The following is a 26,274-nucleotide window of genomic DNA, read 5'->3' as shown; positions in this document are numbered from 1 at the left end:
GATTTTGGGGAGTGTGTGGTTAGGAAAGAAGTTGAAAGTAGTCGATAGTGTAGTCGGACGAGTTGTAGTCGTAGCCGGGCGCAAAGATGTAAGCGGCGACGCCGTTGGGAGCAGGCGGCTCAAAGGCGCCGATCTTGGTGCCGTCAGGAGAGGAGACATGTGCGGTGAGCATCGAGGCGGCTGTGTAGGGGGGCGGGAGGATGTAGACGGCGTTGGCGATGGGGGCGGCGACGACAATGGCGGCGCCGGTGGGCGAGACCTGGACTGGAGCCTCGCCCTGCGACGGGAGCTGGACCTTGCTCGCGACGGCCGCCTGGTTGCCCGAGATGGAGTAGGTGGTGAGTGAGTTGTCGCCGCTGATGGCGATGGCGGCGAGGGTGGAGCAGTCATCGGAAAAGGTGCCACCGAGAGCTGCGGCAGCGAGGCAATGCTCGAGTACTTGTGGTCGGCCCAGACGAGGAGCTCCTGATTCTGCGGGTAGCCGAGGACAAGGTACTTGCCGCCACCACACGAGGCGGCAATGGGCTTGCCGGCGCCAGGGTTGCCATGACGGAGGACCTTGCCTGTAAACGAGGAGACAATAGCGTAGGAGAAGCCGTCCGAGACAAAGACGCCAGGGCCTGAGGCCTGGAATGAAATGAGGTGCTGCAGCGGGGTTCCCAGCTTGGGCGCAGTCTGCGAGATGTCGACGTTGAGGAAAGGCTTGCCGCCGCCGTTGGGCGTAAAGGCATCAAAGGTGATCGGCGATGATGCATCCGACTCGTCAAGATGGACGACGACCGCGAGCTCGCCGTTGCCGGATGAAGCCATTACCCCGGTGTGGCCCGAGGGGCACGAGTACAACCACGCCGGAGTTCCGTCCTTGCCCGGCAGGGTATAGCTCTCGAGCTTGCATCCCATGGCAGACGAGTTCGTAAAAACATAGCCAATGTCGTTGTCTCCGCCAGCTGTGACGGTGGGGAAGAGATCGGTAGTTGCGAGCCAGGCTGGGGTTGGCGATGAGGCGTTGGCCGGAAAGTTGCCGATGAGATCAGCATCAAGTCGGCCAAGAACACCGATGGTACCACCGTAGCGGTAAAGAGCTGCAATGTATGGCATGGCAGTGATCTTTGACCCCGGATAGCGAGCTTGCCAGACAGCGGCCAAATGGGCCGATGTCGACAAAGGCCCCAGCTCAGCAGACCTCCCCGCAGCCGACAGGTACCGAGGCGCAGAGTCACCCGCTGCCAGCCACACCATCCCGCACGCCACCAGACACATGACAGCAGTTGCACTCATCGTCTTGTCCATAGTGTATAGTCTCGGCAATGAGTCGAGTGAGGGTGAGATGTGCCGGTGATAAGGTGCGACATCAGCCAGGTGGTTGCACCTCGTGACTTGGCACGTGCCGAGGCAGTCGCAAGAACGTGGTGATGGGGGATTGGTGACTGCGACGATGACGATGGCCATGATGGTCAACATGGCCAAGATGGCCAAGATGGTCATGGTGATGATGACGATGATGCGCGCTGCGAATCATCATGGTGGATCAGTCATGGTTGGTCAGATGCTGCCAAGCCGCCACACCACGTTGGTTTCGTCGAGCCCCTCACTCTGCCCAAAGCAGGGCGAGTTGATCGGAGGCTGGATGTGTGTAGCTGTTGAGTGGATCTTGCCAAGATCCCGAATCAGGTGGTTGTCAGCGTGGCCGTGGGCCCTTGCGCCATCGCAGCGTGCCGGGCGTGTGGCGTGTGGTCGACTACCGCCGGTGCTACCGGGTGGAGAAACGGAACAACGTCTCATTTGTCTACGAGAGGACGGGAGGGGACACCATGTCCAGCGACCTCATTGAGCAGCTCCAGGAGCAGCATCAGGTATGGGAGTTGGCGGGAGGAAGTGCTGTGAAGGGGGCGAGGTTGTGGTGCGGGGCGTGCCGGCCTGGGTCGGGAGCAGACTCACGCAAGGTCGAGATGATGGGAACTCGCGTGCGACTGCTGCTGCTACTGGCGATGATCGGGACGGGTGGAGTAGGCGCTGGTGACCAAGCTGTCAGACAAGTACGATCTGAAGATCAAGGCGCTGCAGAATGAGCTGGAGAAGACCAAGGTTCGGGCGATTGTGGCGGTGGAGGGCCAAGAGGAAGCGGAGTCGCGGGCGAATGGGCTGGACAAGTCGCTCAAGGCGCTGCTGGCGGAAAAGGCTGTGCTGGAGAGCGCGGCAGCCGAGGCGAGCCAGCGAGCTAAAGTGGCCGAGACAGCGCTGGCGCAGCGTGACGCCGACCTTGTGGCGTGCCATGACGCGATCTCGGAGCTGAACCAGAAGCTCTCGTCGACGCATGTGGCGGCGGGCTCGGCCGACTCGGCGTCGACTGAACTCCAGCTGCAGCTGGCGCAGCAGGTCGAGACCATCGACGATTTGCGGACCGAGCTAGGTGCGCTGCACGACGCCAAGGCGACGCTTGAGACCGAGCTGGCGGCGACGCGGACGGCGCGCGACCAGGCGGCCGCTCAGGTTGACTCACTGCGGAGCGACATGCTGGCGGCGGCCAAGTCGGCTTCAGATGCTGCCACCCGGCTTGCAGCCCAAGAAGATGAGCTGCTGACGTTGCAATCTGAGCGCGAGCGACTCGCAGACGAACTCCGCCGCGAGCGTGAGGCTCACGCCGGCTCAGCCGATGTCCGCGACGCTGCCGAGAAGCTCGCCACCGATCACGCGCGGGCACTCGATGAGCTGCGGGCGCAGTTGGCACTTGCCGAGTCTGAGCTTGCAGACACGTCGGCTGCTGCTGCCGCCAACACTGCTGCGCTGCAGGACTCGATCGAGACGCTCTCGTCATCGCTCGCAAGGACCGAGGCCCGGCTAGCCTCGGAGCAGGCGGCGCACGCGGCGAGCAAGGCTGCAGCCGCCGACGCAGCCACAGCCGCCGCTGCTGTGCTCGACGAGGCCCGCGCCGACACTAGACAGGCCGAACGCGAGGCTGATGAGCTCCGTGAGTCACTCACGCACGAGCAGGCCCACGTTCAGGAGCTGCGAACGTCTGTGGCGCGGCTTGTGGCCGAAGTGAGCGAGCTGCGGAGCTCGCTCGCCGAGCTTCAGACCGCTACCGAGGGCGCGTGGGTGCCAGACGACGGTGCCACGGCGTGCACTAGCTGCGACCTTCGTTCTCCTTCTACCGCCGCAAGCACCACTGTCGGGCGTGCGGCGGTCTCTACTGCTACGCTTGCTCGCCGGCGCGGATGGTGACGCCCAAGTCGAACGGTAAGCCCGTGAGAGTCTGCAACGCCTGCGCCACCGAGCTGGCCAAGCCGCGACCGTCGCCGAGCGCCCGCTCGCGTGCCCGCGCCCGATCAGCCCTTCATGGATCATCAGGAAGCGTATGATGCCTAACCCATGTGAGTCCAGCGTTCTCGAGTCGATCGATGGTGGTAGACGTGCTGGCGAGTCAATACCGGCTTGTCGTGGTGGAACGATGGAGTTGGAGTGCATTGAAAAAGGCCGTGCCAGCACGCATCGACTCGCCGCGACAACAGCCACAACAGCCTTAGTATGCCTCGAACCAGGCACATGGGAAGCAACTCGTCGGTGCCATCACGCCGTGCAGGCGACTGGGACTGCGCAGCATGCAGCGGACACAACTTTGGATCGCGAAGCGTGTGCCGCGACTGCGGTGCTGCCAAGCCGGCGCCGGCGTCCGCACGGGTGTCGGTGGGTGCGACGTCAGCCGCACCGCCGCGCCGTGCAGGCGATTGGGACTGCGCAGCATGCAGCGGACACAACTTTGGATCGCGAAGCGTGTGCCGCGACTGCGGTGCTGCCAAGCCGGCGCCGGCGTCCGCACGGGTGTCGGTGGGTGCGACGTCAGCCGCACCGCCGCGCCGTGCAGGCGATTGGGACTGCGCAGCATGCAGCGGACACAACTTTGGATCGCGAAGCGTGTGCCGCGACTGCGGTGCTGCCAAGCCGGCGCCGGCGTCCGCACGGGTGTCGGTGGGTGCGACGTCAGCCGCACCGCCGCGCCGTGCGGGCGATTGGGACTGCGCAGCATGCAGCGGACACAACTTTGGATCGCGAAGCGTGTGCCGCGACTGCGGTGCTGCCAAGCCGGCGCCGGCGTCCGCACGGGTGTCGGTGGGTGCGACGTCAGCCGCACCGCCGCGCCGTGCAGGCGATTGGGACTGCGCAGCATGCAGCGGACACAACTTTGGATCGCGAAGCGTGTGCCGTGACTGCGGTGCTGCCAAGCCGTCGCCGGTGGCCACAGTGGCAAACTGGACATGCACCAAGTGCACGACTTCCAACTTTGCAGTGCGTACCAGCTGTCGATCATGCCTGTCGCCAAAAGCAACATTGGCTCCGCAGCAGCGCGACGGCGACTGGCGCTGCCCAGCGTGCAGCCATCACAACTTTAGCTACCGCATCGCATGTCGCGCTTGCTCACTGGTCCGCGGCCACGCGCCGGTATCGGCCTCGTCCACCTCGCCTTTGCCTAGCTCGAGCGGGCTTCCACACGACGATGTCGATGACGATGAGGACGAGTCGTGTGTGGTGTGCATGGACGCGCCGCGAACAGCCGTCCTCTCCGTCTGCGGCCACCTCGCGCTCTGCCTCGAGTGTGCCCAGCCGCTTTCTTCCTGCCCGATCTGTCGCGCATCGTTCTCGCCCGATCAGGTCATCAAGATCTACGTGGCATAATGGCTTGTGCGGTTGACGCTGCCATGGCGGCCGGCCCTGTAAAAAAACTCTCCTTGCCACCACACTTCTCCATCATTCATGTTCAAGTGGACCGGAGGCTCGCGCACACGGGCGCGGAAGCAGCAGCAGCAGCTCTCACAGCTCAAGGCGTTCTTTGCTGACCCGACGGGCGAGTCCGACCCAAGTGATGCGTCGCATCCGCCGGCTGTGCCGTCATCGGGAGAGGTGAGTTACAACGAAAACGCGATCAGAGTTAGAATTACCGATCTCCGGAAAAAGCCATGAAACTCACAGCGTCTCTAGCCTGCATGCCAAGGAGGCGCAGAGCACGAGTCGCAGGGCGCGCGTCTCGCAGCCATGATCCAAACCTTCCACACCACTCATGGTACCACTACGCATGTTCCGTCCAAGTCGCGCGATCTAATGGCTCTCGAGTACTCGGCGCCAGTCGTCAACCGCCATCGGGTCACGCCTGGTGGACCGCACTTGGCCGACGACGACGGCAGCGACAACGAGGTAGAGAACGGCAGCATCAAGTTCATCGACGAGGGCATCGACCGGACGTCGGAGGTCTACGCCGCGCCTTCGTCGGTCTCACCCGTGAGCGGCAGCGGGGCGGCTCTCACACCGATTCCTGTCGGCGCCGTCGGCACGCCGCAACAGCGCGGCGCCAAGCGTTCGCGTCGGGGATCGAACCGTGAGGCTGTCGAGCTCGGCCAAGTCGATCAGCGCGATCCGCTGGCTGCGGTGCTCTCGGTTCGCGCGTCATCAGTGGCAGACTTGGTGAGGGAGTCTGGAGCGAGAGCGAGCATGGGCTCGCCCAACAGCGACGAGAACGTGGACGAGCTGGGAGCTGTGGCACGGCTCCCGCCGCCGCTGCGGTAGTCGGTAGCTGGGCGGCAGGCCAGTAGACACGCATTTTGATTGTTTACGTGGGAATGTGCGGAGGGGGAGGGAGAGGGCGTCCGCTCACTTGGGGCCAGCACCGACACCCGCGGCGGAGCGGCGGTTGTAGTACTTGTCCTTGGTGGAGGCCTTGATGCGCTTGAGCATCTTTGCCGGGAACTGGCGGAGGAGCGACCAGGCGAGGTCAAGCGACTGCTCGATGGTGCGCGACTCGTAAGGGCCCTGCGAGACAAACTTGTTCTCAAACTGGTCCTTGAAGGCCAGGTAGAGCATGTCTTCGGGGGTGAGGGCGTCGTCACCGACGACGGCCTTCATGGCCTCGACGTCGTTGCCGATGGCGACGGCGGCGTAGAGCTGGTTGGAGACTTCCGAGTGGTCGTCGCGAGTCATGCCCTCGCCGATGGCCGACTTCATCAGCCGCGAGAGCGAGGGCAGAACACCGATGGGCGGGTAGAGCTCGCGGCGGTAGAGCGCGCGATCGACAAAGACCTGTCCCTCGGTAATAAAGCCGGTGAGATCCGGGACCGGGTGGGTGATGTCGTCGTTGGGCATGGTGAGGATGGGCAGCTGGGTGATGGAGCCCGGGCGGCCGTCGACACGGCCGGCGCGCTCAAGCAGCGACGCCAGGTCCGAGTACATGTAACCCGGGTAGCCACGGCGGCCGGGCACCTCTTCACGGGCCGACGAGACCTCGCGCAGCGCGTCGGCGTACGAGGTGAGGTCGGTCATGATGACCAGCACGTGCATGCCGCACTCGAAGGCCAGAAACTCGGCCGTCGTCAGCGCCAGCCGCGGCGTCACGATGCGCTCGATCGTCGGGTCCGAAGCGAGGTTGAGGAAGAGGCAGACACGCTCCGATGCGCCCGACGTCTCAAAGTCCTGCTGGAAGAACCGAGCAACTTCCTGGTTCACACCCATCGCCGCAAACACCACCGCAAACTCAGAGCCGGCCTCCTTGTCGACAAGGTCTGCCTGCCGGCACACCTGCGCGGCAATGGCGTTGTGCGGGAGTCCGGCGGCAGAGAAGAGCGGAATCTTCTGCCCGCGCGCAATCGAGTTCATCACGTCGATCGTCGAAATGCCCGTCTCGATCATCTCCTCCGGGTACGTCCGCGTTGCAGGGTTCACCGCCTGGCCCTCAACGTCGAGGAAGGCCTCGGCCAGAATCGGCGCGCCGCCATCGATAGGCTTGCCCGACCCGTTGAACGTCCGCCCGAGCATGTCGCGCGAGACAGGCATCCGCAGCACGTCACCGGTAAACTCGACCCGCGAGTGCCGCGCATCAATGCCGGTCGTGCCTTCAAACACCTGCACAACAGCACGTCCGCCCGACACCTCGAGCACCTTGCCGCGCCGGACCGTCCCGTCTGCCAACGTCACGTTGACAATCTCCGCATATTTGGGAAACTACACGCCGGCCGCATGCAGAGCAGAGCGTCATTCAAACCCCCACAGCAGCAGAAGGGAGAGATTGATGTTGCCCGACAGAAAAAAAGTGAGTGTGGGTGGGGAGGTGTGAGTGTGGGTAGTGATGAGCGCAGAGGGGGGAGGGGGGGGGGAGGAGGGAGCAGAGCGGGGGGGGGGAGGGGGTATGGTGTGCGTGTGTGTAGCAACCACACACACACACACACACAAATATATACACACACACAGTCATGTACACACATGTTGTCCGTGGGCGAGGATGTCAGCATATCCTTTCCCAACTGATGGCCATCTCTCCATGTCGGCTACACACTCGTTTTCGTCCGTACCTTGACATTGTCGAGAATCACCAGCGGACCATTGACCTCGGTCACCGTGCGGTAGTCTACGTGTGGGAGGAAGGCGAGGTGAGGGAAGGGTTAGTGTAAGGAGAGGTGAGGAGTTGAGGGTATGTGTATGCTTGTGCATGCATGTGTGTGGGGAGCGTGAACGTGTGTGTGTGTGCGCCAGCAGGAGGCAGTGTGGGGTCGAAGGGGGTGGCCATGGGAAGTCACATGGGTCGATGTGGCTGAATGAAGGGGAACAGGGGAGGGAGGGGGGGGGGGGGGGGGCGGGCACCGTACCGAGACGCGGCTCGACCTGGTAGCCCTCGGGAACCGAGCTGGCTTCCTTCTTGCCCTGGCTCATGTTGAGAGAGTAAGGGAGTTTGTGGTAGAGTTGGGGGTGAGCGTGTGTGGAGAGTAAAGAGAGGGAGAGAGCGAGGTGTTGGTGGCGAGGGTAGGCCTGCCTCCGCAACAGCTAGCACTACCAGCTGCCCGTGACATGGTCTTGTTCATGTGATGATTGATGAAAAATTCTTGACCTTGGCCCTTGATTCCGTCATGACGTCGTCAACAACGGCTGCCTCTCAATCACGCCGCGCCGCTTTTGATATCAAGTGATGCATCCCGCCGCATCATCCTGCTTGTTTTTCATCTTGGTATTGATAAGTCTGCAACCGTGATGCTCTCCTGCTGCAGCTGACTCTCGTCGCGACCTGCATCCACGGCATGCCGTCGCTCCTCGCCTCGTCCCGCTGTGCGGGCCCGAGTCAGATCGCCACCGAGACAAGGTGGAGATCGGCGAGTGTGTCAGCAATCGAGATGGTGTGCTGTCAGGCAAGCATGTTCTTCCGCGAACCGATCGCATCCGTCGTCGACAGGCACCGCGACAAGTCGGACCAGAGTCGGGGCCGAGTCGAGGCCGAGTCAGTGCCGAGTCAGTGCCGAGTCGGCGACCGTTCGGTGAATCAGCACACCCCGCTCGGCTGGCCGACTATGCAAAAGTATGCAGTGTCGTCCAAGCTGGGCGACGGAACGTTCGGCGCGGTGTTCAAGGCCACCGACAAGTCGAGTGGGGAGGTGGTACGTGTGGTGTTGTCGGCAGAGTGATATGGAGTGCATGTGTGTGCGTGTGTGCGTGTGTGTATGTGTGTGTGTGTCGGCTGGTGAGCGGTGTGCAAAGGCTGTGGCGGTTGTTTTGGCGCGCGTCTACGACCTTCTTCGGCTCTTGCTCGGCTATTGCAGGCAAATATGCATGGCAGAGGATAGCGAATGCGACAGAGTACTCACGGCGAGCATGGGCTACATGGTGATGTGCAGGTTGCCATCAAAAAGATGAAGCAGAAGTTCTACTCTTGGGACGAATGCATGGCCCTTCGCGAGGTCAAGGTGCGTTGCTCCCGATCATGATCGCCAACTGGCGCTGTTCACAACACGCCAGTGCGTGGCAAGGTCCCCCTGCCCTCCCCCCCCCCCCCCCCCTGGTAGAGCGAACGAGACGAGGTGGGAGTGTATATATAGAGAGGACCAACTCACATGGGCAGCGGCGTTTCTGTTGTGTGCGGCTTTTGCTGCTGTTGCTGCTTTGCGACTCTGTGCGCATGGGTGCACTTGTATGTGGTGGTGCGGGCTGGTGGAGGGACAGTCGCTCAAGAAGCTCAACCATCCGAACATTGTCAAGCTCAAAGAGGTGATCCGCGAGAACGACGAGCTGTTCTTTGTCTTTGAGTTTCTGGACGGCAACTTGTATCAGATGACCAAGGCACGGACCAAACTGCTGTCCGAGTCGCGGGTGCGCAACCTTGTGTTCCAGATCCTGCAGGGCTTGCACTACATGCACACCAACGCGTTCTTCCACCGCGACATCAAGCCGGAAAACATTCTGGTCAAGGGCGACGAGCTGTGCAAGATTGCAGACTTTGGGCTTGCGCGAGAGATCCGGTCGCGACCGCCGTACACCGAGTATGTGTCGACGCGGTGGTACCGGGCGCCCGAGGTGCTGCTGCGGTCGACGACGTACAACTCACCAGTGGACGTGTGGGCGGTGGGCACCATCATGGCGGAGCTTTACACGCTCCGGCCGCTTTTTCCGGGCTCGACCGAGATGGACCAGCTGTTCCGGATCTGCTCGGTGCTGGGCACGCCGTCGGCACGCGAGTGGCCGGAGGGCATGAAATTGGCGGCCAAGATGGGCTACGCCTTTCCGCAGGTGGCCGAGACGCCGCTGTCGTCGCTCATCTCGAACGCATCAGACGAAGGCCTCGACCTGATGAAGTCGCTGATGCATTGGGACCCGAAGAAGCGGCTCTCTGCCGAGGACGCACTCCGGCACCCGTTCTTCTCGCTGGCCATTGCACCGCCTGCACCGCTACGCCCGCTGCGGGCAGGCCGTGCGCCGGGCCGTTCGCCGGCCAAGGCAAGCGTATCGCCGCCGGGCGCCAAGGCTGCGTTGGCCGGCATCGGGCGCGGGACGTACGGCGGGGCGGGCGGAGGCAAAGGCAGCAGTGGCACAGGAGACGGCCGCAGCGGCTTTGCTCTGTCGTCTGACTCGGACTCGGACGACCTCGACTCGGCGTACCCTCCACGGTCGCGGCTGCCGCGCGTCATGTCGCAGGGCATGAGCGGAGCGACGGGTGTGGCTGGTGGCGGGAGCGGTGGAGCTTACGGAGGCGGAGGGGCGTACGGAGGCGGCGGGGTGTATGGCGGCGGTAGAAGCAAGGCCGGCGGCGAGTTTGACCTGGAGATCTCGGACGACGAGCTGGATGCACTCGACGCGTTTTCGGGCGCCAAGCCCGCCGCGCGAAGGGCCAAGACGGCACTGGACGACTTTGAGCTGCTCTCGTCATCGTCGTCGTCGTCGTCGTTGCTGCCGGGCTCGTCGGCGCGGAGCAGCAAACCGCAACCGCGTGGCACGGTGGGGCGGGCGTCGCAGCCGCCACGGGTCCGTGCAGCCGCGCCGCGGACGCGCAACAATCAGTACGAGTTTGCCTTTGGCTCGTCGTCCGACTCGGACGACGGCGGGGCGGGCCAAGTCGGCGGCGGCGGAGTCGGTGGATACGGTGGTGGGTATGGGCGCGAGCGCGGGCCGGTCCGCGACGCGTACGGCGTGCAGCGGAGCACAGCAGGACCGGCAGCGATGCCGGGGCGGCGGACGCCACTGTACTCGACGGACCCTCTGCCTGGGCTGGCAGCGGCCCGGGCGGGCGCGCAGCGTTACAGCGGAGCAGGCGGGCCCGGGCCCGGATCTGCCGCTGGACCGGCAGCGAGCCAGCCGCGGGCATCGTCGCGGCTGTCATCGTCATCACGGACTGGAATGCGGCCGCGGTCGCTCAACCCGTTCGCCGCACTGGGCGGCATCGGGGCGGGCCGGACTGGGGCAGCAAGTGGGGCTAGCGGGACAGGCAGTGGGTACCCACCGCGCGGCAGCAGCTCTGGAATGGGCATGGGCAAGGGAGGCGGCGGCGGCGGCGGGCCTCTGTTGCGGGCATCAGGCACAACGCATCGCACACGGTATGCCGGAGCCAAGTTCTCGCGGTACTGACGGTTTAACTGGGAGCGTCTACTTTTTGCCGAGCGCAGCACGGCGACGCTTGCGGGTGACGACGGCCGATGCGGCCAGGCGGTCTGTGTCACGGGTCTTGTAGCGGAGAACCTCTGCTGCCGCGGCGTGGCCGAGATGGAACAGGTTGCGCTCTGCGGTGGTGAGCTTGCGGATGTGCTCCGAGTAGTCTGCGGCACCGAGGTTGATCGAGGTGTCGACGATACGGAGGTAGCGAGTGTGGAAGGCCTTCTTGAGAACAGCCGGTAGAGCCCAGTTGCCGGTCAGCTTTGCTAGCTTGACGCCGAGCTCGTAAAAGAACGGACATTTGTCGTGGATGTTGAGGACCTGGGCATCAGCGAGAAGATGGGCCTGGAACGACTCGCCAAAGAACGACGGCGAGCGTAGTGTGACAATGCTCCGCTTGGCCAGAGACAGTGCGAGCCAAAGTGGGATGTCCGTCTCGGTTCCTTGATCGATCTGTGCCAGCAGTGACCATGAAGTGCGTGGATGAGTGAGTGATGGCGGTGTGGTGTGCTCTATCTTGTTGAGGCCAAGGCAAGGCAGTACGTACGTGTGGTGACGGAGTCGACGGGTCTAGCACTCCGAGGTCCATGGCGGCGGTGTTAAAGTGGGCAGGCACTATCTGGTCATCAAGCAGAATGGCGTCAATGTCGTAGTATGCCATACTCTCGTCCTCCTCCCCGCCCTCCAAAGGTCACCGAGTGTGGTGGTCGTGGCTGGCTCGGTCGGTGGCGCCAGCGGTAGAATCTGTGGGGGCGAGCGCCAAACGCCAGCGGGCGGCAGCGGGGGTGGAGGGGTGAGAGATCATGGATGTGATGATCGGGACCTTAGGGGGCACATTGATGCGCGCGGATGTGTGTGTGTGTGTATGTATGTGTGTGTGCATGTGTGTATGTATATATATATATTTATGTGTGTGTGTGTGTGTGTGTGTGTGATCGGGCGTGTGTGTGTTTGTGTGTGCAGACACCGAGTACGGCATCACCTCTCTTGATCTTGATACCGTGAGACTGGCGATGTCTCTCTCTCGATGGATGCATGCGGCTGGTACCCTTGCGCTCTTCTGCCTTGTCATCAGTACTGCAGCAGCATCTGCACCGGGGCTCTCGCTCCTCGACGCCTCGTGCTCTGACGTCTTTGCTGCCATCTCGACATCGGCAGGTGCTGCGGCCGAGGCACTCGGGCGCGAGCAAGTGGCTGGACCGGAGAAGGACGCGTATGTAGTGTTTCCACCCGGAAGTGTGCCGGTAGCTATGTCTCATGTCCTCGACGAGGTCACTGCAGACGTCGAGAACGATGCCTGGTCGCTTGTTCTGCTCGCTGTCGCACTGCCTTCCACAGACGCTCTGCCCTTCCTCGAGCTCCGGACAGAGATCGCTCTCGCTACCGAACAGTTCTCGGGCAGAGGCTGCGAAGTCGAGCTCCACTACTCGATGGAGGACCTCGAGCCGAGTGATCACATCCTGGAGGTGCTTGCTGCCATTGCTGGTCGTGAGGCGGACGAGCTCAAGACCACCATCGATCTTCCGGAGAACATCCACGACGATCTGTAGCTTTGCCACAGTCTGCAGTCGGGCGCATCCACAACGTGACTTGCTGATGCACACAGGGCGGTCTTTGCTGATGCGTGCATGGCGGTCTTTGCTATGTAAGATGCCATGTACCAGGCCCAAGTTTTTGCTGCAATCGGATGAGGCGTATCTCTGCATGTGTCTCCATTGAATCGCGGACCGGCAGGGATAGATGTGGCCACTACAGGTGGTTGTTTAGCCGTGTGTGTATGTGTGTGTGTGCGCGCGTGTGTATATGTGTGTGATGGGTGGCGATGGGTGGCGATGAAGGCCGGGCACCTGATGACAACCTCTGATCGGCCATGCTGTTTAGACGCAGTGTCATACACCGATCGACTCTGCTACAGACAGGGGGTTGAACTGAGCTGGTGTGGTAGGTAGCGGAGCGCGGGGCGGACAGCAGCAACAACAGGGCCGGGTTGGGCGACAAGGCGGGAAGGCACTCGACTCGGCTGGAAGCCATGTTCTCCCTCCTCTCCGGCCTGTGGAAGTATCTGTTCACCAAGACCGAGCTGTTTACCCTTATTGTGGGTCTAGACTATGCTGGCAAGACGGTATGCGTGGCGTGTGTGTGTGTGTGTGTGTGTGTGTGTGTGTGTGTGTGTGTGTGTGTGTGTGTGTGTGTGTGTGTGTGTGTGTGTGTGTGTGTGTGTGTGGCTGGATATGAGGTGACCGGGACGGGGCAGGGGACGCAGGCGGGGTTGGTTGGTTGGTCAAGGTCATGCTGGTGGGGATGATCGATAGAGCGCGGACGTAGTGCTGCTGATCGATGTGGTGGCCTGCGCGATGTGGTGGCCTGCGCGATGTGGTGGCCTGATCGTGGTGATGGTGGTGGCTGCGGTCTGATCGACGGATACGACGCGACAATGATCGTATTGGTCGACGTGCTGCTGCTGCTGCTGCTGCTGCTGCTGCCAGTGATGGACGCACAACCCGTCAGATGTCGGCGGTGTATGGTGTCGGGGGTGACACAACTCATAGTGAGAACGGACATGTGTATAGACGTTGCTGGAGCAGATGAAGTCGATGTACCTGGGCATGGATCCGCTGCCGGAAGAGAAGATCACGCCCACTGTGGGGCTGAACCGTACGTTGTGCATCCTTCTCACTCCTTGTCCTCTTACTTCCCTCTCCACTCACTCACGTTTTGGCACAGTCGCGCGCATCCCAATTGGACGGAGGTCCTGGTGACCTGGGACGTGGGCGGCCAGCGGTCGCTGATTGGCATGTGGGATCGGTACTTTAACGAGGCACACGCCGTGGTGTTCGTCATCGACTCTTCCGACACGGTCCGGATGGACGAGGCCCGGTCAACGTTCCACACAGTGGTTGCCGATCCGAGGCTCGCTGGTGCGCCAGTTCTCCTGCTGTGCAACAAGATGGATAAGGACGACGCCATCGACCCCGACGTGGTGGCTGACGCCTTTGGGGTCACCGACGTGCCCGACCACAACATGCACGTGGCACCTATCTGCGCCAAGGACGGCACCGGTGTGACGGAGGCGATTGACTGGCTCCTTGCTGCCCTCCAGACCTCGCCGCGGCAGATCATTCGCTAACTTGGCCACCGCCATCATTGCTCAAGCTCGCGGAGCGAGACTCGAACTCGCGGGACGCCCGGCAGGCCGGGGCCCATGCCTGCGCTGCTGCCGCCTCTGCTCGTCTCGAGCTGCCGCACAAGCGGCAGGTATTGTGACCGACCAGACTTGCGCGACGCGTCGTACGCCCGCTGCTGATTCTGAAGCGACGCCACGAGCGCGTCGAGCGAGCCTGCCTCGAGCTCACCGGCATCGTCCACGGCGTCGAGTCGGACGGCAATGCGCGGGACCTGCGACACAGGACCGGGCTGGCCGGCGCCGGAGCAGGCCAGGCTTTCGACAGGCCGAGTCGGTGACGGCGGTGGAATGTGGACCGTCGTGCCCGGGCGCACGCGCCGCGGCGAGTTGGGCTTCCCGCCCGGCGTGAACGGCGGCCGTAGACTCAACAGCGAGTCCGACAGCGCCACGGCCTCGTTTTCCAGCGGATGGACAACCTTGACGACACCAAGGTCGCCCTGGGCTGTGTCCGCGCTGCCGACAGCCCCACGACCAGCATCGTGCGGACGCTCAGGCGCACGAGCTTCGCCAGATCCGACATCGGCGAGCTTGCGCCGCACGGCGCGGAGCTCCTCTTCCTGCGACGCAAGCCGGCGCGACTGCGCGACCAAGTGCTTCTGCAGATCGATGAGCGAGTCTAGTGGAACCTGGGCGAGACCGTGAGCCACGCCGTGGGCGTCACCCCACTCACCGCCACTTGTCGCCGACTGGCTTCCGCCGTCACGTTGTTGTGGCCGCGACTTGTGCTTGCGCTTCCGCCGCTTTTTCTTGCGCCGCCTATCGCCACCGCGCGCGTTCCGCATTGCCTGCGGCTCGACCGCATACGGGTCGATTGCGGGGCGCCTCTCGCTCCCGCTGCCATCACTCGGCACACTCGCCGCTCCGTACACCGATGCAAACGCTGGCGATAGCTTCTCGATGACCACGTGGCCTCCACTGCGCCCAGTCCGCACCAGATCACGCCATGTCGGTGTCTTGCCCGGCGACTCTGCGTATCCGACGCCACCATCGCTGTGAGTCGTCTTCCCTCCCTCTTTCCGCCTACCCGTCACTGATTCCAACCACTCCGTCACTGATTCCAACCACTTACTCTGCCGCAGCCTTGCGAGCGATGTTGAACTCGACATACAGGCAATGCTGATGCCAATGCCGATGCCGGTGCTGGTGCCGGGACGACGAATCTCCACTCGGCGCCGAGTGCTGCAGCTGCACTTGGTCCGCCCCAGTCCGCACCAGATCACGCCATGTCGGTGTCTTGCCCGGCGACTCTGCGTATCCGACGTCGCCATCGCCGTGAGTCGTCTTCCCTCCCTCTTTCCGCCTACCCGTCACTGATTCCAACCACTTACTCTGCCGCAGCCTTGCGAGCGATGATGAACTCGACATACAGGCAATGCTGATGCCAATGCCGATGCCGGTGCTGGTGCCGGGACGACGAATCTCCACTCGGCGCCGAGTGGTTGCCGCTGCACTTGGTCCGCCACTACAAGCTCTTGCTAGCAAGGTAGAGGTCACCACAGCCAGCACCAGTTGAGGTGGAAAGGGGAGAGTGCAGTTGCTACACGAGAGCAACGCCTGGGAGAAGTGGCTCAAGTGCCCGACCCAAGCGAAGGCTCTTTATCCGGCTTGACGTGGTCGCCCAACGGTTGACGGGCGTGCCAGCTATGTCTTTCTCCAGCGACCATCTGTGGCGATGGATGGCAAACACCCGCTGCGATGGCAGGGACCGATGGCAAAGCACCCAAGAAAGGTAAAATCAATCGGTACCATGTCCTTTACTGCCCCCCCCCCCCCTACCAGGACGCCCACCCGTCAACAACTCGTGCCCACTACCACCGATGAACCTGTCCGACCGACGAGCTCAACCCCCCCCCCCCCCCCCCCCTACCCGCCATCCCAATCCCCCCTGCCTCTCATCGCAACACCCCAGCGCCATCTTGGCCTTTGGCCTTCCCCACGTCATCGATCTCGAAACGTGTCACGATCTCGTGCCCAAGCCGATTCGTCGTGCTGTGCGCACGGGCATGTCAGCCCCAAGCCGACCTTGTCACCTACACGTACCACAGACGGCGACCAGCCATGCTGACGACGACGAGACCCAAGCCACACAACTCCAGCCTTTTGTTCGACGTGGTCCTCTTGGGTCATGTTCACGACGTGGGCGAGTGATGGCAGCACAAGTAGTGCGGGTCATGGTGGTGGGCATGGCGGTGGTGGGTGCGTGGGAGACGACGGCTCGGCTTGGGTCATGCTGGGCTACATGGCAGGGGTGGGGTACTTGATGCTTGGGGTGGCTGTGGTGTGTGAAGGACGGTTTTATCAAGCTTTGGAAGCTGTGGGTGCAAGGACTGGTCTCGCTGATAACGTACTTGGTGCTACCATCATGGCTGCAGGCACATCCATGCCAGAGCTACTGATGGCTTTGGCGGCGCTCACTTATCCCACGGATGCTATGGGCATTGGTACCATTGTCGGTTCAGCCGTCTTCAACCTCCTGGTCATCATCGGTGCTTCTGCTGTGGCTGCGGGATCGGCTTTGGCTCTCTCGCCAAAGGTTCTGCTGCGAGACATGGTGGTCAACGTGCTCGCCTTTGGCTATCTCATGGCCATCTTCTCGGATGCCGCCATCTCGTGGTGGGAGGCCGCTATCGGCCTTGTCCTCTACGCCATTTACCTCACGTGCCTCCTTGCCTCGGCTTCCATCGCCAGTCTGACCCTGGCTCTGGCCCCGACCGCGTGCGCCTGGCTTGAGCCGTACGCACACCAGAGCCCGGCGCCGGGTTCACTTGCTGCTGCTGCCATGGCGGCGACTGATGGCGACGGGCGTCGCGCCGAGCGTGCGCGGCTGCTTTCACTCGCAGATGAGGAGGAGAACGAGATGTGGTCAGACGGTCCAGCGCTTCGGCCGCGGCTTGACTCGTGGGGTGGCGACGGGCTGCTCACAGACGACGCCATCGACGAGGCCCGCGCGTTTCCGCTCTTGCCGCCATCTCTGGATGCGCTGTGGACCGACAATGTTGACGGCGACGGCGAGTGCGACGAGCAGGAGCAGCAGGAGGAAGAAGCCGACGAGAGCAGCGGCAGCAACAACGGCGAGATTGATCCGGTCGCTCGGTTCGGCTCGGTCTTTGCCGCCGCCGCCCGAGCCTCGACCCCGCCTCCCCCGCTGCGTTCTGCGCCTGTTGGCCGGCTGGAGGAGCCTTCGCTCGATGTGCTGTACTTTGGCGAGGATTTTGATGGTGAGCTCGGCCTCAGCGACGATGTGGCCGAGGCCGGGCGACCTCCGCGGCTCTCGAACCTGGCAGTCTATGCCGATTCCGAGTCGAGCAACGAGTCGACGTCGCCGGACTTGGGCGGCTACTCGCGGACGCGTGAGTCTGAACAGCTGCGGGTGGCTCGGCGGCGGTGCGAGGGCGCGCTCACCGCGGTTGTGTGGACTCCGCTGGAGCACCTCTTCCGATACACCATCCCTCCGCCGCGAGGCAACCTGGTTGTCCTCACCTTCCTCTGTTCGTTTGCCTGGCTTGCGCTCATGATATACGGCGTCTCTGCCTTTGCAGCGCGCATTGGATGCATGTTACACATCTCACAGGAGACGTTGGGCCTCACTGCTCTGGCTATCGGGACGTCGATGCCGGACGCGCTGTCGTCGGTCTTTGTGGCGCGACAGGGCCATGGCACGATGTGTGTCTCCAACGCGATGGGCTCGAACGTGTTTGACATCCTTGTCGCGCTCGCTCTTCCATGGTTCCTCTCGGCTTTGATGGGCGATCCGGTTGTGGTCAACACGAGCGACATGCGGGTTTTTGCGCTCTTTTTCTTTGCGTCGCTCGCTCTGGTGGTGGCGGTGTTGGCAGCGGCGCGGTGGCGGCTGCACTGGGTCGGCGGCGCGGTGCTGCTTGCAGCATACGGCGGCTTTGCGGCGTTTGTCGTGGTTCGGCCTGACCGGGAGTGAAGGGGCTTTTGTTCAATGAAGGGTAGCAAAGGCAGGTGTGGCTCAGATGGTGGCCTGGCGGACGACGCCGCCGACAACGGCGGAAAAGCCGACGATGACCAGTGAGTTGTAGGCCGGGTACATGGGGACGGCAAAGATGCGGAAGGCGAGGTCTGTGTTGTTGAGGTAGACCATGAATCGAGAGATGTCAGCGGCGCTGCCAAATGAGACCGCGTAGAGCTCTGCGGTAGCGTGGCGGACGTTGTGGGCGGCGCGGGTGACCGAGGTGGTGGCGCCGAGGATGACGACGAGGATGAGGGTGACGGCAATGATGTGGTAGATGCCGTTATACTGGCGCGAGCTGCTGTGGCTCAAGAGGTAGCCATAGATCTGGTAAGTGAGCGAGACAGCGCAGATGAGGGCTGCGGGGAAGACCCAGCGAGTGAAGAGCCGCGAGGAGGCCTTAATGGAGCGGCGGATGGCCTGATGGAGGCGGAGTGCCGACGGAATGTGCATGTCGGCGTCGGTGAGCCGGCCAATAAACGAGAGACACTGCAGCCGATGCAGGTTGCACACCAGCGAGAGCATGGCAAGCGGGGTGACCATGGCCGGAATGGCAAAGATCGAGGTGACGAGCTCGACCCAGTAGAGGGCGTCCGACTTACCACCGCCAAAGCCCTGGCCATCGAGCGCGAGGCCGAGCGTCACGTTCCACCCCACCACAAGAAAGAGCGAGACAGCCATGGCCGCGAGCGTGTGGCCAAGCGCAAGCTGGCGGACGGCGCGGCCCGAGTACTGGTGGACGTACTTGCACGTTGCTACCTCGTCCTCGAGCACGCCCGACCGCATGTATCGGTTGAAGGTGGGGAGGGTGATGACGGGGGCAAGGGCCAGGATGGCCAAGCCGGACAAGGTGGACTCGGTCAAGCGCATCGGGTAAACGGTGAGGGAGAACATGACAACAGCGTGGGTGACGACCATGGCCCAGACGAGAAAGGCCCAGCCAGTGCCGACGATGCCGCCTCCCGGAGCGTAGCCGCAGAAGGCAAGCCAGCCGGCCATGGGCTGGAGGAGGGTGAGCGAGCGAGCCGAGGAGCCACGAGCCATCGGAGCGACAGCCACCAGCTCACCGTCCGAGTTCATCCTCGCCGGGAGAAGAGCCACATGTGGCGGCCCGTTGTCGGAGATCAGATCACCCGAGGCGAGCGAGACGTCTGAGACGGAACCAGCATTGGGATCATCCCGGGACGAAGACTGTTTCCTCTGAGTCACCGAACTATTGCCAGCAACATGCTCGCCGTCACTCGTGGTGGTTGGAGCGGCGGCAGGTGCGGTGGCAACAACCTCGTCGTCCTTGTGGTCGTCCAGGACAATGGGTGCGTCTGCAGAGCTGGGAGAATAGTCCGAGTATGCGGACGCACTCGACATGGCGACGGTGGTGGTGGTGGTGGTGGAGGAGGTGGTGGTGAGGTGTGGTGGTGGGAGGGGGGTGAGGGGGGGGGAGGGGAGGGGTTCGGCGCGTGGGCTGTTTTCGATTCAGGCGAGCTGGGATCAAGGATATGAGGTCTGTTATTTATGATTCTGTCACACGTCTTGTTGTGATGTACGAACGTGACCATGTGGCGCTAGTCGGCGAGCGGACGGCAGTAGTCGGCACGGAGAGTGGCGTCGATGGCGGTTGCAACGCCGGCGGTAGTGTAGTCTGGCGGGACAAACGGCTGGAGTCTGCCGCGGGCGAGGATGGTGTCGACAGCGTTGGCGAGGGTGGCGGCATTGTTGATGTCGAGGGTGTGGATGTAGCCCGGTGGGGCGAGGTCGACGGCCGGCGGATGCTGCGAGGCGAGGGCCCAGCGGGTGTTGTCAGCGAGCTGGAAGGGCTTGGCAAAGGTCGGGTTGATGAACGGCGTGCCGACGGACCAAGCGTCAAAGACGGTTGGGCCAATGACGGGATGGCCCATGCCGAGGACAAACGAGGCGCGAGCGAGGAGAGCGCGCCAGGCCGGCTTGGAGACGACGCCGAGGGTGATGACGCCCGGCGGGAGGCGGCCGCGAGCGTTGCGTGCGGTGGAGACGAGTGGGATTTTGCGGGCAACAGAGGCAATGGCATTGCGGGCGGTGGCAAAGTACTTTGCGTCCTTGCCGTAGATGAGAGCAAAGCGTGGCGGAAGATCGGCAAGCTCGCGGTCGATGTCCTCCTGCGAGACGAGCTTGGCGGCAGAGTCTGTTGTTCGCGCGCCCGACACAGTCGCGTCGTAGAACATGGGCGCGTTCCACTCGTTGGCGTACGGGGTGAGATACTGGCGCAGATGGAAGCAAACCGAGTTCTGGTTCGGCGGCGTGCCCCAAAAGTCGACAAACCGGTAGCGGCAGCGGTCGAGATCGAGGTGAAAGAGGCCCGCCGATTCGAGGACAGCAAACGAGTACTGGTCGGTGAAGATGACATCAAATGCATCAAACGGGGTGTCTACCAGCACTGCATCCAGACTTGCGGGTGACGAGGCAAGAAAGACGCCGCCGTCGGCTACAAGGTCCGATGTGTGCAAGGCGTCGAGCAGCGAGTGGAAGAGGGCGAGCTCGCCCATGGGGCCACCTTCCTCGGCCTTAATCAGCGAGTTCTCGTACTCGTGCTTGTAAACAAGGACCTTCAGCAGGTCGTTGTTATCCTGGCGAGTAGCCGGCTTGACGTCGGCGAGCACACACTTCCGCTCGGAGCTTGGGCTCTCGGAGAGTCTGGCGTGCATCTCGCGACGAAGAGCAAGGGCACGCTGGGAGGATGCCACGCCGGCGCCCGGGCCTTGGACAAGCTTCAGCCGAGCCTTGGCCACATTGAGCTGTTCTGTCCTCTCACGCAGATCACGAGCGAGTCTATCTCTCTCAAAGATGATAGGTGTGGGGTCTGGGCACGGCGGCGGCGGTGGTAAGGCTCTCAATGCTGTCAGCTCTGCTTGGCACTGCTCATGTGCGAGGAGGAGTTTGAGTGCTTGCGGGACCATACCAAACTGAACAATGACCAGAATGGAGACCACGAGCACCAGGGCACGTATTGGTGTACATGCCAAATACATCTTCGCAGTAGCCGCGACTGGCGAGTGTATGTGTTTGCGTTTGTGTGGTGGGTGGAACGAGGTCGAGTGGTGCAGTGGCTCCTTGGAGTGGTCGGAGGGGGGGGTGATCGATCGTAGCGGTGATCGATCGGAGACGAGGTTGATCAGTTGGCGCCGGGTGGGGAGCGGGACGAGGTGTTGGGAGTGTGGGAGGGAGACGGTACACCGCACTCGCACCCGGCAGTCTGCACAGCAGAAAGAGTACGTAGAGTATAGACGCTGCTGTTGTGGTGGAGAGAGAGAGGGAAGGGGAAGGGGGGTGGGAGGGGGAGGCAGGTGCGTGGGATAGAAGGCAAAAATGAGTGGTGGCAGAGGGAGAGGAAGGTAGGCGGGGTGGAAGACGACCAGGTGGTCGGGCGACCTGCTTGCAGTGCATGTGGGCAGACAAGGTGGAAGTGAGCAGAGTAGGTGGGAGAGGAGGAGAGGAGGAGGAGAAATGCTGGGATAGAGGGCGTGTGTGTATGTGCGTGTTTGTGTGTGTGTGGTGTGTGGGGATGGTGGGAGGAGGGGGGTGTGGGTGGGTGAGCGGCAGTCGGGCGGAAGGCGACCTGTGGCGCGGAGAGCCGGAATCGGGCAGTTGAAGGGGAGCAGTGACTAACATGAGTTGAGGGACGTTTGTGTGTGTGTGTTGCGATGCGTGCGTGTGTGCGTGCGTGTGTGCGTGTGTGTGTGTGTGTGTGTGTGTGTGTGTATGTGTGTGTGTGTGTATGCGCGTTGGTGGATGTGAATGTGGTGGTATGTGTGTGTGTCGGGAGGGTGTGCAGTGGCCAAGGGCACAAAGAAGGGCAAGGAAGAGAAGCCTGTTCATGCGGACGATGAGCCCGAGAAGGAGGCGGAGATTGTGCCGCTTGACAAGGGCGACATCGAGCTGCTGAAGGCATACGGAGTGGGTCCGTACTCGGGCAAGCTGAAGGATGCGGAGGACTCGATCAAGGAGGTGATGGAGAAGGTGAAGAAGATCATTGGGGTGAAGGAGTCGAACACGGGGCTTGCGCCGCCGTCGTACTGGGACCTTGCGGCGGACATGCAGCTGATCAAGAGCGAGCAGCCGCTGCAGGTTGCGCGGTGCACCAAGATCATCAAGAAGGACGACGGCGAGCTGCACTACATCATCAACGTGAAGCAGATGGCCAAGTTTGTGGTCTCGCTCGGCGAGCAGGTTGCGCCTGCAGACATCGAGGAGGGGATGCGCGTGGGCGTGGACCGGACCAAGTACCAGATCAAGATTCCGCTGCCGCCCAAGGTGGACGCGTCTGTGACGATGATGGAGATCGAGGAGAAGCCGGACGTGACGTACAAGGACGTGGGCGGGTGCAAGGAGCAGATCAAGCAGCTTCGCGAGGTACTTGAGATTCCGCTGCTGCATCCGGAGCGGTTCATCCAGCTGGGCATCGACCCGCCGAAGGGCGTGCTGCTGTACGGGCCGCCCGGGACGGGCAAGACGCTCTCTGCGCGTGCGGTGGCGAACCGGACGGACGCGACATTTATCCGTGTCATTGGATCGGAGCTTGTGCAAAAGTACGTGGGCGAGGGTGCGCGGATGGTGCGCGAGCTGTTCCAGATGGCGCGTGCGCGCAAGGCGTGCGTCATGTTCTTTGACGAGGTGGACGCGATCGGCGGGGCGCGGCAGGATGACCCCGGATCGGGGACGGAGGTGCAGCGGACGATGCTGGAGCTGATCAACCAGCTGGACGGCTTTGACGCGCGCGGCAACATCAAGGTGCTGATGGCGACGAACCGGCCGGACACGCTCGACCCGGCGCTGCTGCGGCCCGGGCGGCTCGACCGCAAGATCGAGTTTGGGCTGCCGGATCTCGAGGGCCGGACGCACATTCTCCGCATCCACGCGGGACAGATGCAGGTGGAGAAGGGCATCCGGTTTGAGCTCATTGCGCGGCTCTGCCCGCACGCCACGGGCGCCGACATGCGGTCGGTCTGTACCGAGGCGGGCATGTTTGCCATTCGGGCGCGGCGGCGGACGGTCTCGCACCAGGACTTTATTGACGCGGTGCAGAAGGTGATCAAGTCGTACGCCAAGTTTTCGGCGACATCGACGTATCTGGTGTACAACTAAGGCTTTGTACCGTAAAAGGGTTGAAGCGGAGAGCGGTGGGGGCGGTGAAGCGCACGCATTGCGAGATGTTACTGAGAGGCAGCAGCGGTAGCGGCGCGGAGATCGCCGTAGAGCGAGGGCTCGTGGCGGGAGCCGTCGGCAATGTGCGTGACGGCGGTGAGGAGGTCGTACTGGATCGAGTCTGTGACGCGGCCGTCCTTGGCGTAGTCGGGGTGAGAGGTGACAAAGTTGCGGATCCAGTGAGCGGGGGTGGCGAGGGAGCCCGCGGCGCGGGCGCCGACGAGGTCGATGTAGGCCTGCAGCTTTGTGCGGACGTCAAAGGGAGGGCGAGCGAGTCGAGGTACGACTCGACGAGCGGAATGAGGTCCGAGTTGAAGATGTGGTCCAGCGAGGCCTTACCGACCGAGGCGGGGGCAGCGGCAGCAGCGGCGCCGTAGGAGATGCGCCAGTGGAAGGCCTCGTTGAGGACAGCGTCGCGGCGCTGGGCGACGTCGAAGTTGTCGTCGACGAGCGAGATGGGGATGGTGATGCTGGCGTTGAATGAGAGGAGGGCGCGGGTGAGGAGGATGGTGAAGACGGCAAAGGCGGCGTTCTCAAAGTCTGTGATGCCGGTCTCCATGGAGCGGAGCTCGACGCGCCAACCGATGTTCGAGTCGGGCGGCGGCGGCTTGAGGCGGACCGAGCCCCAGTTTGTCGAGGCGAGGCACTCAAAATGAAGAGTGGAGGTGGCGTCGGAGACTTCCTCGATGAGGCCGGAGAGGAGGACAAGCGGGTCGCGGGCAAAGAGGGCGGCGACATGGCGGGCGAGCGGCTTGTCGATGCCGGCGTTGACGAGGGTGAGGAAGGCCGGGTAGTGGAAGGGGGCGTCGATGTCGTTGTACTCTTGGGCACTGAGCGAGACGTAGGCCGAGGCCGAAGCGTAGCGCGACTTGGGCAGGAACTGCGACTCGGAGCGGGTGGCGCCGTCGCCGAGCGGGATGGTGGTGGTGGTGGTGGTCGTTGACGTGGTGGTGACGACGAGGGCGTCGCCAACGTTCTGAGTGGTGGTGTGGGTGGTGGTGGTAGTCTTGGACGACGGCGGGTCGCGTGCGACCGGGCCTGCGGCCTCGTCGGGCCGCACCATCTCGGCTTCTGTGCGGTCGTCGACCGAGGCCGAGATGATGTTCCAGCGGCAGTCGACGTCGGCGAGGCGGCCACGGTAGATGGGCGTCGAGGCGGTGAGCGGCATAAAGAGCGGGGCGAGGACGACAAAGAGGTCGTGGATGACGCGGCCCTCGTCGAGGTCCATGGCCTGGAGGGTGACCTGCTCGCAGCAGAGGCCCATGCCAAACAGCATGGAGTCCATGTGAATGACCGGCGGGTCGACTGAGGCCTCGTCGACAAAGGCCGGGACGCGGATGTCGACGTTGCGCCCACGGCGTTGGCGGATGGCGGCGGTGAGGGCGCCAAAGCGCGGGTGCGAGTTGATGGCCTCGTCAGGCGAGTACTGCGACTTGGCGATGGGGCCGCCGGGCGCGTGGGCCGGCGAGGTAAAGTCGTCACAGCCGAGGCGTGGGAAGCCACCGAGAGTAAAGTACGCCTGGTTGGGAGCGAGCTGGTTGGCGACGAGCGCGCGGCGGGCAGCCATGTTGGCCTCGACCGAGAGCAGAGCGGCATAGGTGGCGGCGTAGGGCGTACCCGGGGTAGTCTCCACCATGTACGATCCGTACTCGGGATGGAAGATGGCATCGGCCGGATCTGCCTCGGCGTTGGCGGCCTCGATGACATCTTCAGCCACAAGCGCAAGGCGGACTCTGCGGGCGTCATGGTCAAACTCGATGACCATGCCCTCGATCTCATCGCCCCACAGAAGACAGTCATCCCGCGGCTCCTCCATCAGTCGCTTGTACAGATTGAGAAACTGAATGACGCCGTGCTGGCGGACATACTCACGGTACCGCCGCGACTCGTCCCATGACAGCGGCCGTCCGACGGTGAGGAGGCCCATATCCACGCCGCGGGTGGAGAAGCAGAGCGAGGGAGGGGGATAAGGGAGGGGGGGAGGGGGGGGGTGTAGGGAGGGTACTCGGTTCTGTGAGATTGCTACAGATGAGTGGTGGTGCGGGACAACAGTCAGTGGGGAGCGCGGAGGGGGGGGAGGGGAAGGAGAGGGTATGAGGTGGGGAGAGGCAATGACGTGCTCAGGTCGCGAGTCTGCGTCGGTGGCGAACAAAGTGAAAATTGAGGTGACACGATGGACGGGGGGAGGGGGGGGGGTGACGATTATATTGCTATTTCTTTGATCGTTGGAGGTTTCGCAGTGAGGCGGACGTTGGACGTTGGACGTTGGACAACAAGCGTGTGTGGTGCGAGTGACACTCCTCGCTTGGCTGTTGGAGGGGCAACGGCAGGTTGTGAGTTGGGCGGATTGAAAGAGTAGAGGCAATAGGTACAGACGACAGGAGGCTTGGCAAGTAAGATAAGGTTGGTGGTAGTATGACGTCTGCGTTTGTGGACCATGTGTGGCACTACAGGTGTGAGGCCGAGAACGAGTCGGCTCGCAAGTGGGAGGCCAAGTACAAGGGCTATCCGTGGGCCGAGACACTGGCACCGACGATTGCCACGCCAAAGCCGTTCATCACAACGGCGGCAAACGTTCGTGCAGAGCCACCGGACCTCGACTATCTCGTCGCTGATCTCTATCTGCGCAAGACTGTGACCGAGCAGGGCGCGTCACGGACTCAAGTGCACTCGCTCGATGAGGCCGAGGGCGCGGCAGCCGACGACGGCGCGGCAGTCGACGACGGCGATGCCGCCGAAGGCAATGACGGATCACAAGCGGTGCTGACTGACACGCTGGACGTGGCGCACTCGGCCATCCGTGGCCAGGGCCCTCTCCCCACGCCGTACATTGTCGTCCCGCCGCTCAACGCCCGCACCCGGGTTGAGGTCGCACGCACGCTCGGCTCGACCCGCCAGCTCAGCAGGCAGAAGCGTCGCCCGCAGTTCTCGGGCATCACCCGGCGCGGCGATGCATTTGAGCTCTGGGTGGAACCCGATGAGTAAAGTTAGGCCTGGTACGAGAGGAGGGGTAGGGGGGGGGGGGGGGGGGGTGGTGGTGGTGGTCGTGTGG

The 26,274-nt window shown here is 63.0% G+C and overlaps 14 protein-coding genes across 14 annotated transcripts; 7 read left to right on the top strand and 7 right to left on the bottom strand.

Annotated features, from left to right (window-relative positions):
- Positions 1–19: 19 nt before the first annotated feature.
- On the bottom strand, positions 20–1,290 carry AMSG_08316 (uncharacterized protein; the record flags this gene model as incomplete). Its single annotated transcript, XM_013899942.1, has 2 exons — positions 20–313; positions 406–1,290. 2 exons carry the CDS (start codon positions 1,288–1,290, stop codon positions 20–22), a joined length of 1,179 nt encoding a protein of 392 aa, XP_013755396.1.
- A 521-nt stretch (positions 1,291–1,811) lies between these two features.
- Positions 1,812–3,359, top strand: AMSG_08315 (uncharacterized protein; the record flags this gene model as incomplete). The annotated part of the gene is made up of 3 exons (XM_013899941.1): positions 1,812–1,853; positions 2,011–3,096; positions 3,129–3,359. The coding sequence occupies 3 exons, from the start codon at positions 1,812–1,814 to the stop codon at positions 3,357–3,359; spliced, it is 1,359 nt and encodes a 452-aa protein (XP_013755395.1).
- Positions 3,360–3,543: 184 nt separating this feature from the next.
- Positions 3,544–5,556, top strand: AMSG_08314 (RNA-binding protein cabeza; the record flags this gene model as incomplete). The annotated part of the gene is made up of 4 exons (XM_013899940.1): positions 3,544–4,288; positions 4,367–4,662; positions 4,759–4,896; positions 4,999–5,556. The coding sequence occupies 4 exons, from the start codon at positions 3,544–3,546 to the stop codon at positions 5,554–5,556; spliced, it is 1,737 nt and encodes a 578-aa protein (XP_013755394.1).
- Positions 5,557–5,640: 84 nt separating this feature from the next.
- On the bottom strand, positions 5,641–7,764 carry AMSG_08313 (V-type proton ATPase subunit B 1; the record flags this gene model as incomplete). Its single annotated transcript, XM_013899939.1, has 3 exons — positions 7,626–7,764; positions 7,332–7,387; positions 5,641–6,984 (listed from the first exon to the last, which is right to left on the bottom strand). Exons 1-3 carry the CDS (start codon positions 7,687–7,689, stop codon positions 5,641–5,643), a joined length of 1,464 nt encoding a protein of 487 aa, XP_013755393.1. The 5' UTR covers positions 7,690–7,764.
- A 554-nt stretch (positions 7,765–8,318) lies between these two features.
- AMSG_08312 (CMGC/RCK/MAK protein kinase) lies at positions 8,319–11,137 on the top strand (the record flags this gene model as incomplete). The annotated part of the gene is made up of 3 exons (XM_013899938.1): positions 8,319–8,405; positions 8,643–8,711; positions 8,968–11,137. The coding sequence occupies 3 exons, from the start codon at positions 8,319–8,321 to the stop codon at positions 10,861–10,863; spliced, it is 2,052 nt and encodes a 683-aa protein (XP_013755392.1). The 3' UTR covers positions 10,864–11,137.
- On the bottom strand, positions 10,855–11,548 carry AMSG_08311 (DNA replication complex GINS protein PSF3; the record flags this gene model as incomplete). Its single annotated transcript, XM_013899937.1, has 2 exons — positions 10,855–11,340; positions 11,435–11,548. 2 exons carry the CDS (start codon positions 11,546–11,548, stop codon positions 10,882–10,884), a joined length of 573 nt encoding a protein of 190 aa, XP_013755391.1. The 3' UTR covers positions 10,855–10,881.
- A 1,368-nt stretch (positions 11,549–12,916) lies between these two features.
- AMSG_08309 (ArfRP1-family small GTPase) lies at positions 12,917–14,014 on the top strand (the record flags this gene model as incomplete). Its single annotated transcript, XM_013899936.1, has 3 exons — positions 12,917–13,009; positions 13,458–13,546; positions 13,612–14,014. The coding sequence occupies 3 exons, from the start codon at positions 12,917–12,919 to the stop codon at positions 14,012–14,014; spliced, it is 585 nt and encodes a 194-aa protein (XP_013755390.1).
- AMSG_08308 (uncharacterized protein) lies at positions 13,809–15,177 on the bottom strand (the record flags this gene model as incomplete). The annotated part of the gene is made up of 3 exons (XM_013899935.1): positions 13,809–14,827; positions 14,939–15,038; positions 15,141–15,177. 3 exons carry the CDS (start codon positions 15,175–15,177, stop codon positions 14,029–14,031), a joined length of 936 nt encoding a protein of 311 aa, XP_013755389.1. The 3' UTR covers positions 13,809–14,028.
- A 1,325-nt stretch (positions 15,178–16,502) lies between these two features.
- AMSG_08307 (Ca2:Cation Antiporter family) lies at positions 16,503–18,005 on the top strand (the record flags this gene model as incomplete). Its single annotated transcript, XM_013899934.1, has 1 exon — positions 16,503–18,005. The coding sequence occupies one exon, from the start codon at positions 16,503–16,505 to the stop codon at positions 18,003–18,005; it is 1,503 nt and encodes a 500-aa protein (XP_013755388.1).
- A 42-nt stretch (positions 18,006–18,047) lies between these two features.
- AMSG_08306 (uncharacterized protein) lies at positions 18,048–19,412 on the bottom strand (the record flags this gene model as incomplete). The annotated part of the gene is made up of 2 exons (XM_013899933.1): positions 18,048–19,238; positions 19,326–19,412. 2 exons carry the CDS (start codon positions 19,410–19,412, stop codon positions 18,048–18,050), a joined length of 1,278 nt encoding a protein of 425 aa, XP_013755387.1.
- A 158-nt stretch (positions 19,413–19,570) lies between these two features.
- AMSG_08305 (uncharacterized protein) lies at positions 19,571–21,049 on the bottom strand (the record flags this gene model as incomplete). The annotated part of the gene is made up of 2 exons (XM_013899932.1): positions 19,571–20,820; positions 20,980–21,049. The coding sequence occupies 2 exons, from the start codon at positions 21,047–21,049 to the stop codon at positions 19,610–19,612; spliced, it is 1,281 nt and encodes a 426-aa protein (XP_013755386.1). The 3' UTR covers positions 19,571–19,609.
- Positions 21,050–21,256: 207 nt separating this feature from the next.
- Positions 21,257–23,194, top strand: AMSG_08304 (26S protease regulatory subunit 7). Its single transcript, XM_013899931.1, has 2 exons — positions 21,257–21,289; positions 21,853–23,194. Coding segments are annotated over exons 1-2 (1,311 nt in total). The 5' UTR covers positions 21,257–21,288; the 3' UTR covers positions 23,163–23,194.
- An 18-nt stretch (positions 23,195–23,212) lies between these two features.
- Positions 23,213–25,149, bottom strand: AMSG_08303 (glutamate-cysteine ligase catalytic subunit; the record flags this gene model as incomplete). The annotated part of the gene is made up of 2 exons (XM_013899930.1): positions 23,213–23,464; positions 23,515–25,149. 2 exons carry the CDS (start codon positions 25,147–25,149, stop codon positions 23,231–23,233), a joined length of 1,869 nt encoding a protein of 622 aa, XP_013755384.1. The 3' UTR covers positions 23,213–23,230.
- A 384-nt stretch (positions 25,150–25,533) lies between these two features.
- On the top strand, positions 25,534–26,219 carry AMSG_08302 (uncharacterized protein). Its single transcript, XM_013899929.1, has one exon. It carries the CDS (start codon positions 25,638–25,640, stop codon positions 26,205–26,207), a length of 570 nt encoding a protein of 189 aa, XP_013755383.1. The 5' UTR covers positions 25,534–25,637; the 3' UTR covers positions 26,208–26,219.
- Positions 26,220–26,274: the final 55 nt, after the last annotated feature.

Source organism: Thecamonas trahens (genome assembly GCF_000142905.1).
Source record: "Thecamonas trahens ATCC 50062 unplaced genomic scaffold supercont1.40, whole genome shotgun sequence".
Taxonomy (NCBI): domain Eukaryota; order Apusomonadida; family Apusomonadidae; genus Thecamonas; species Thecamonas trahens.
Note: the sequence above shows the minus strand (reverse complement) of the source record. Positions and strands in the feature narration are given on the sequence as shown.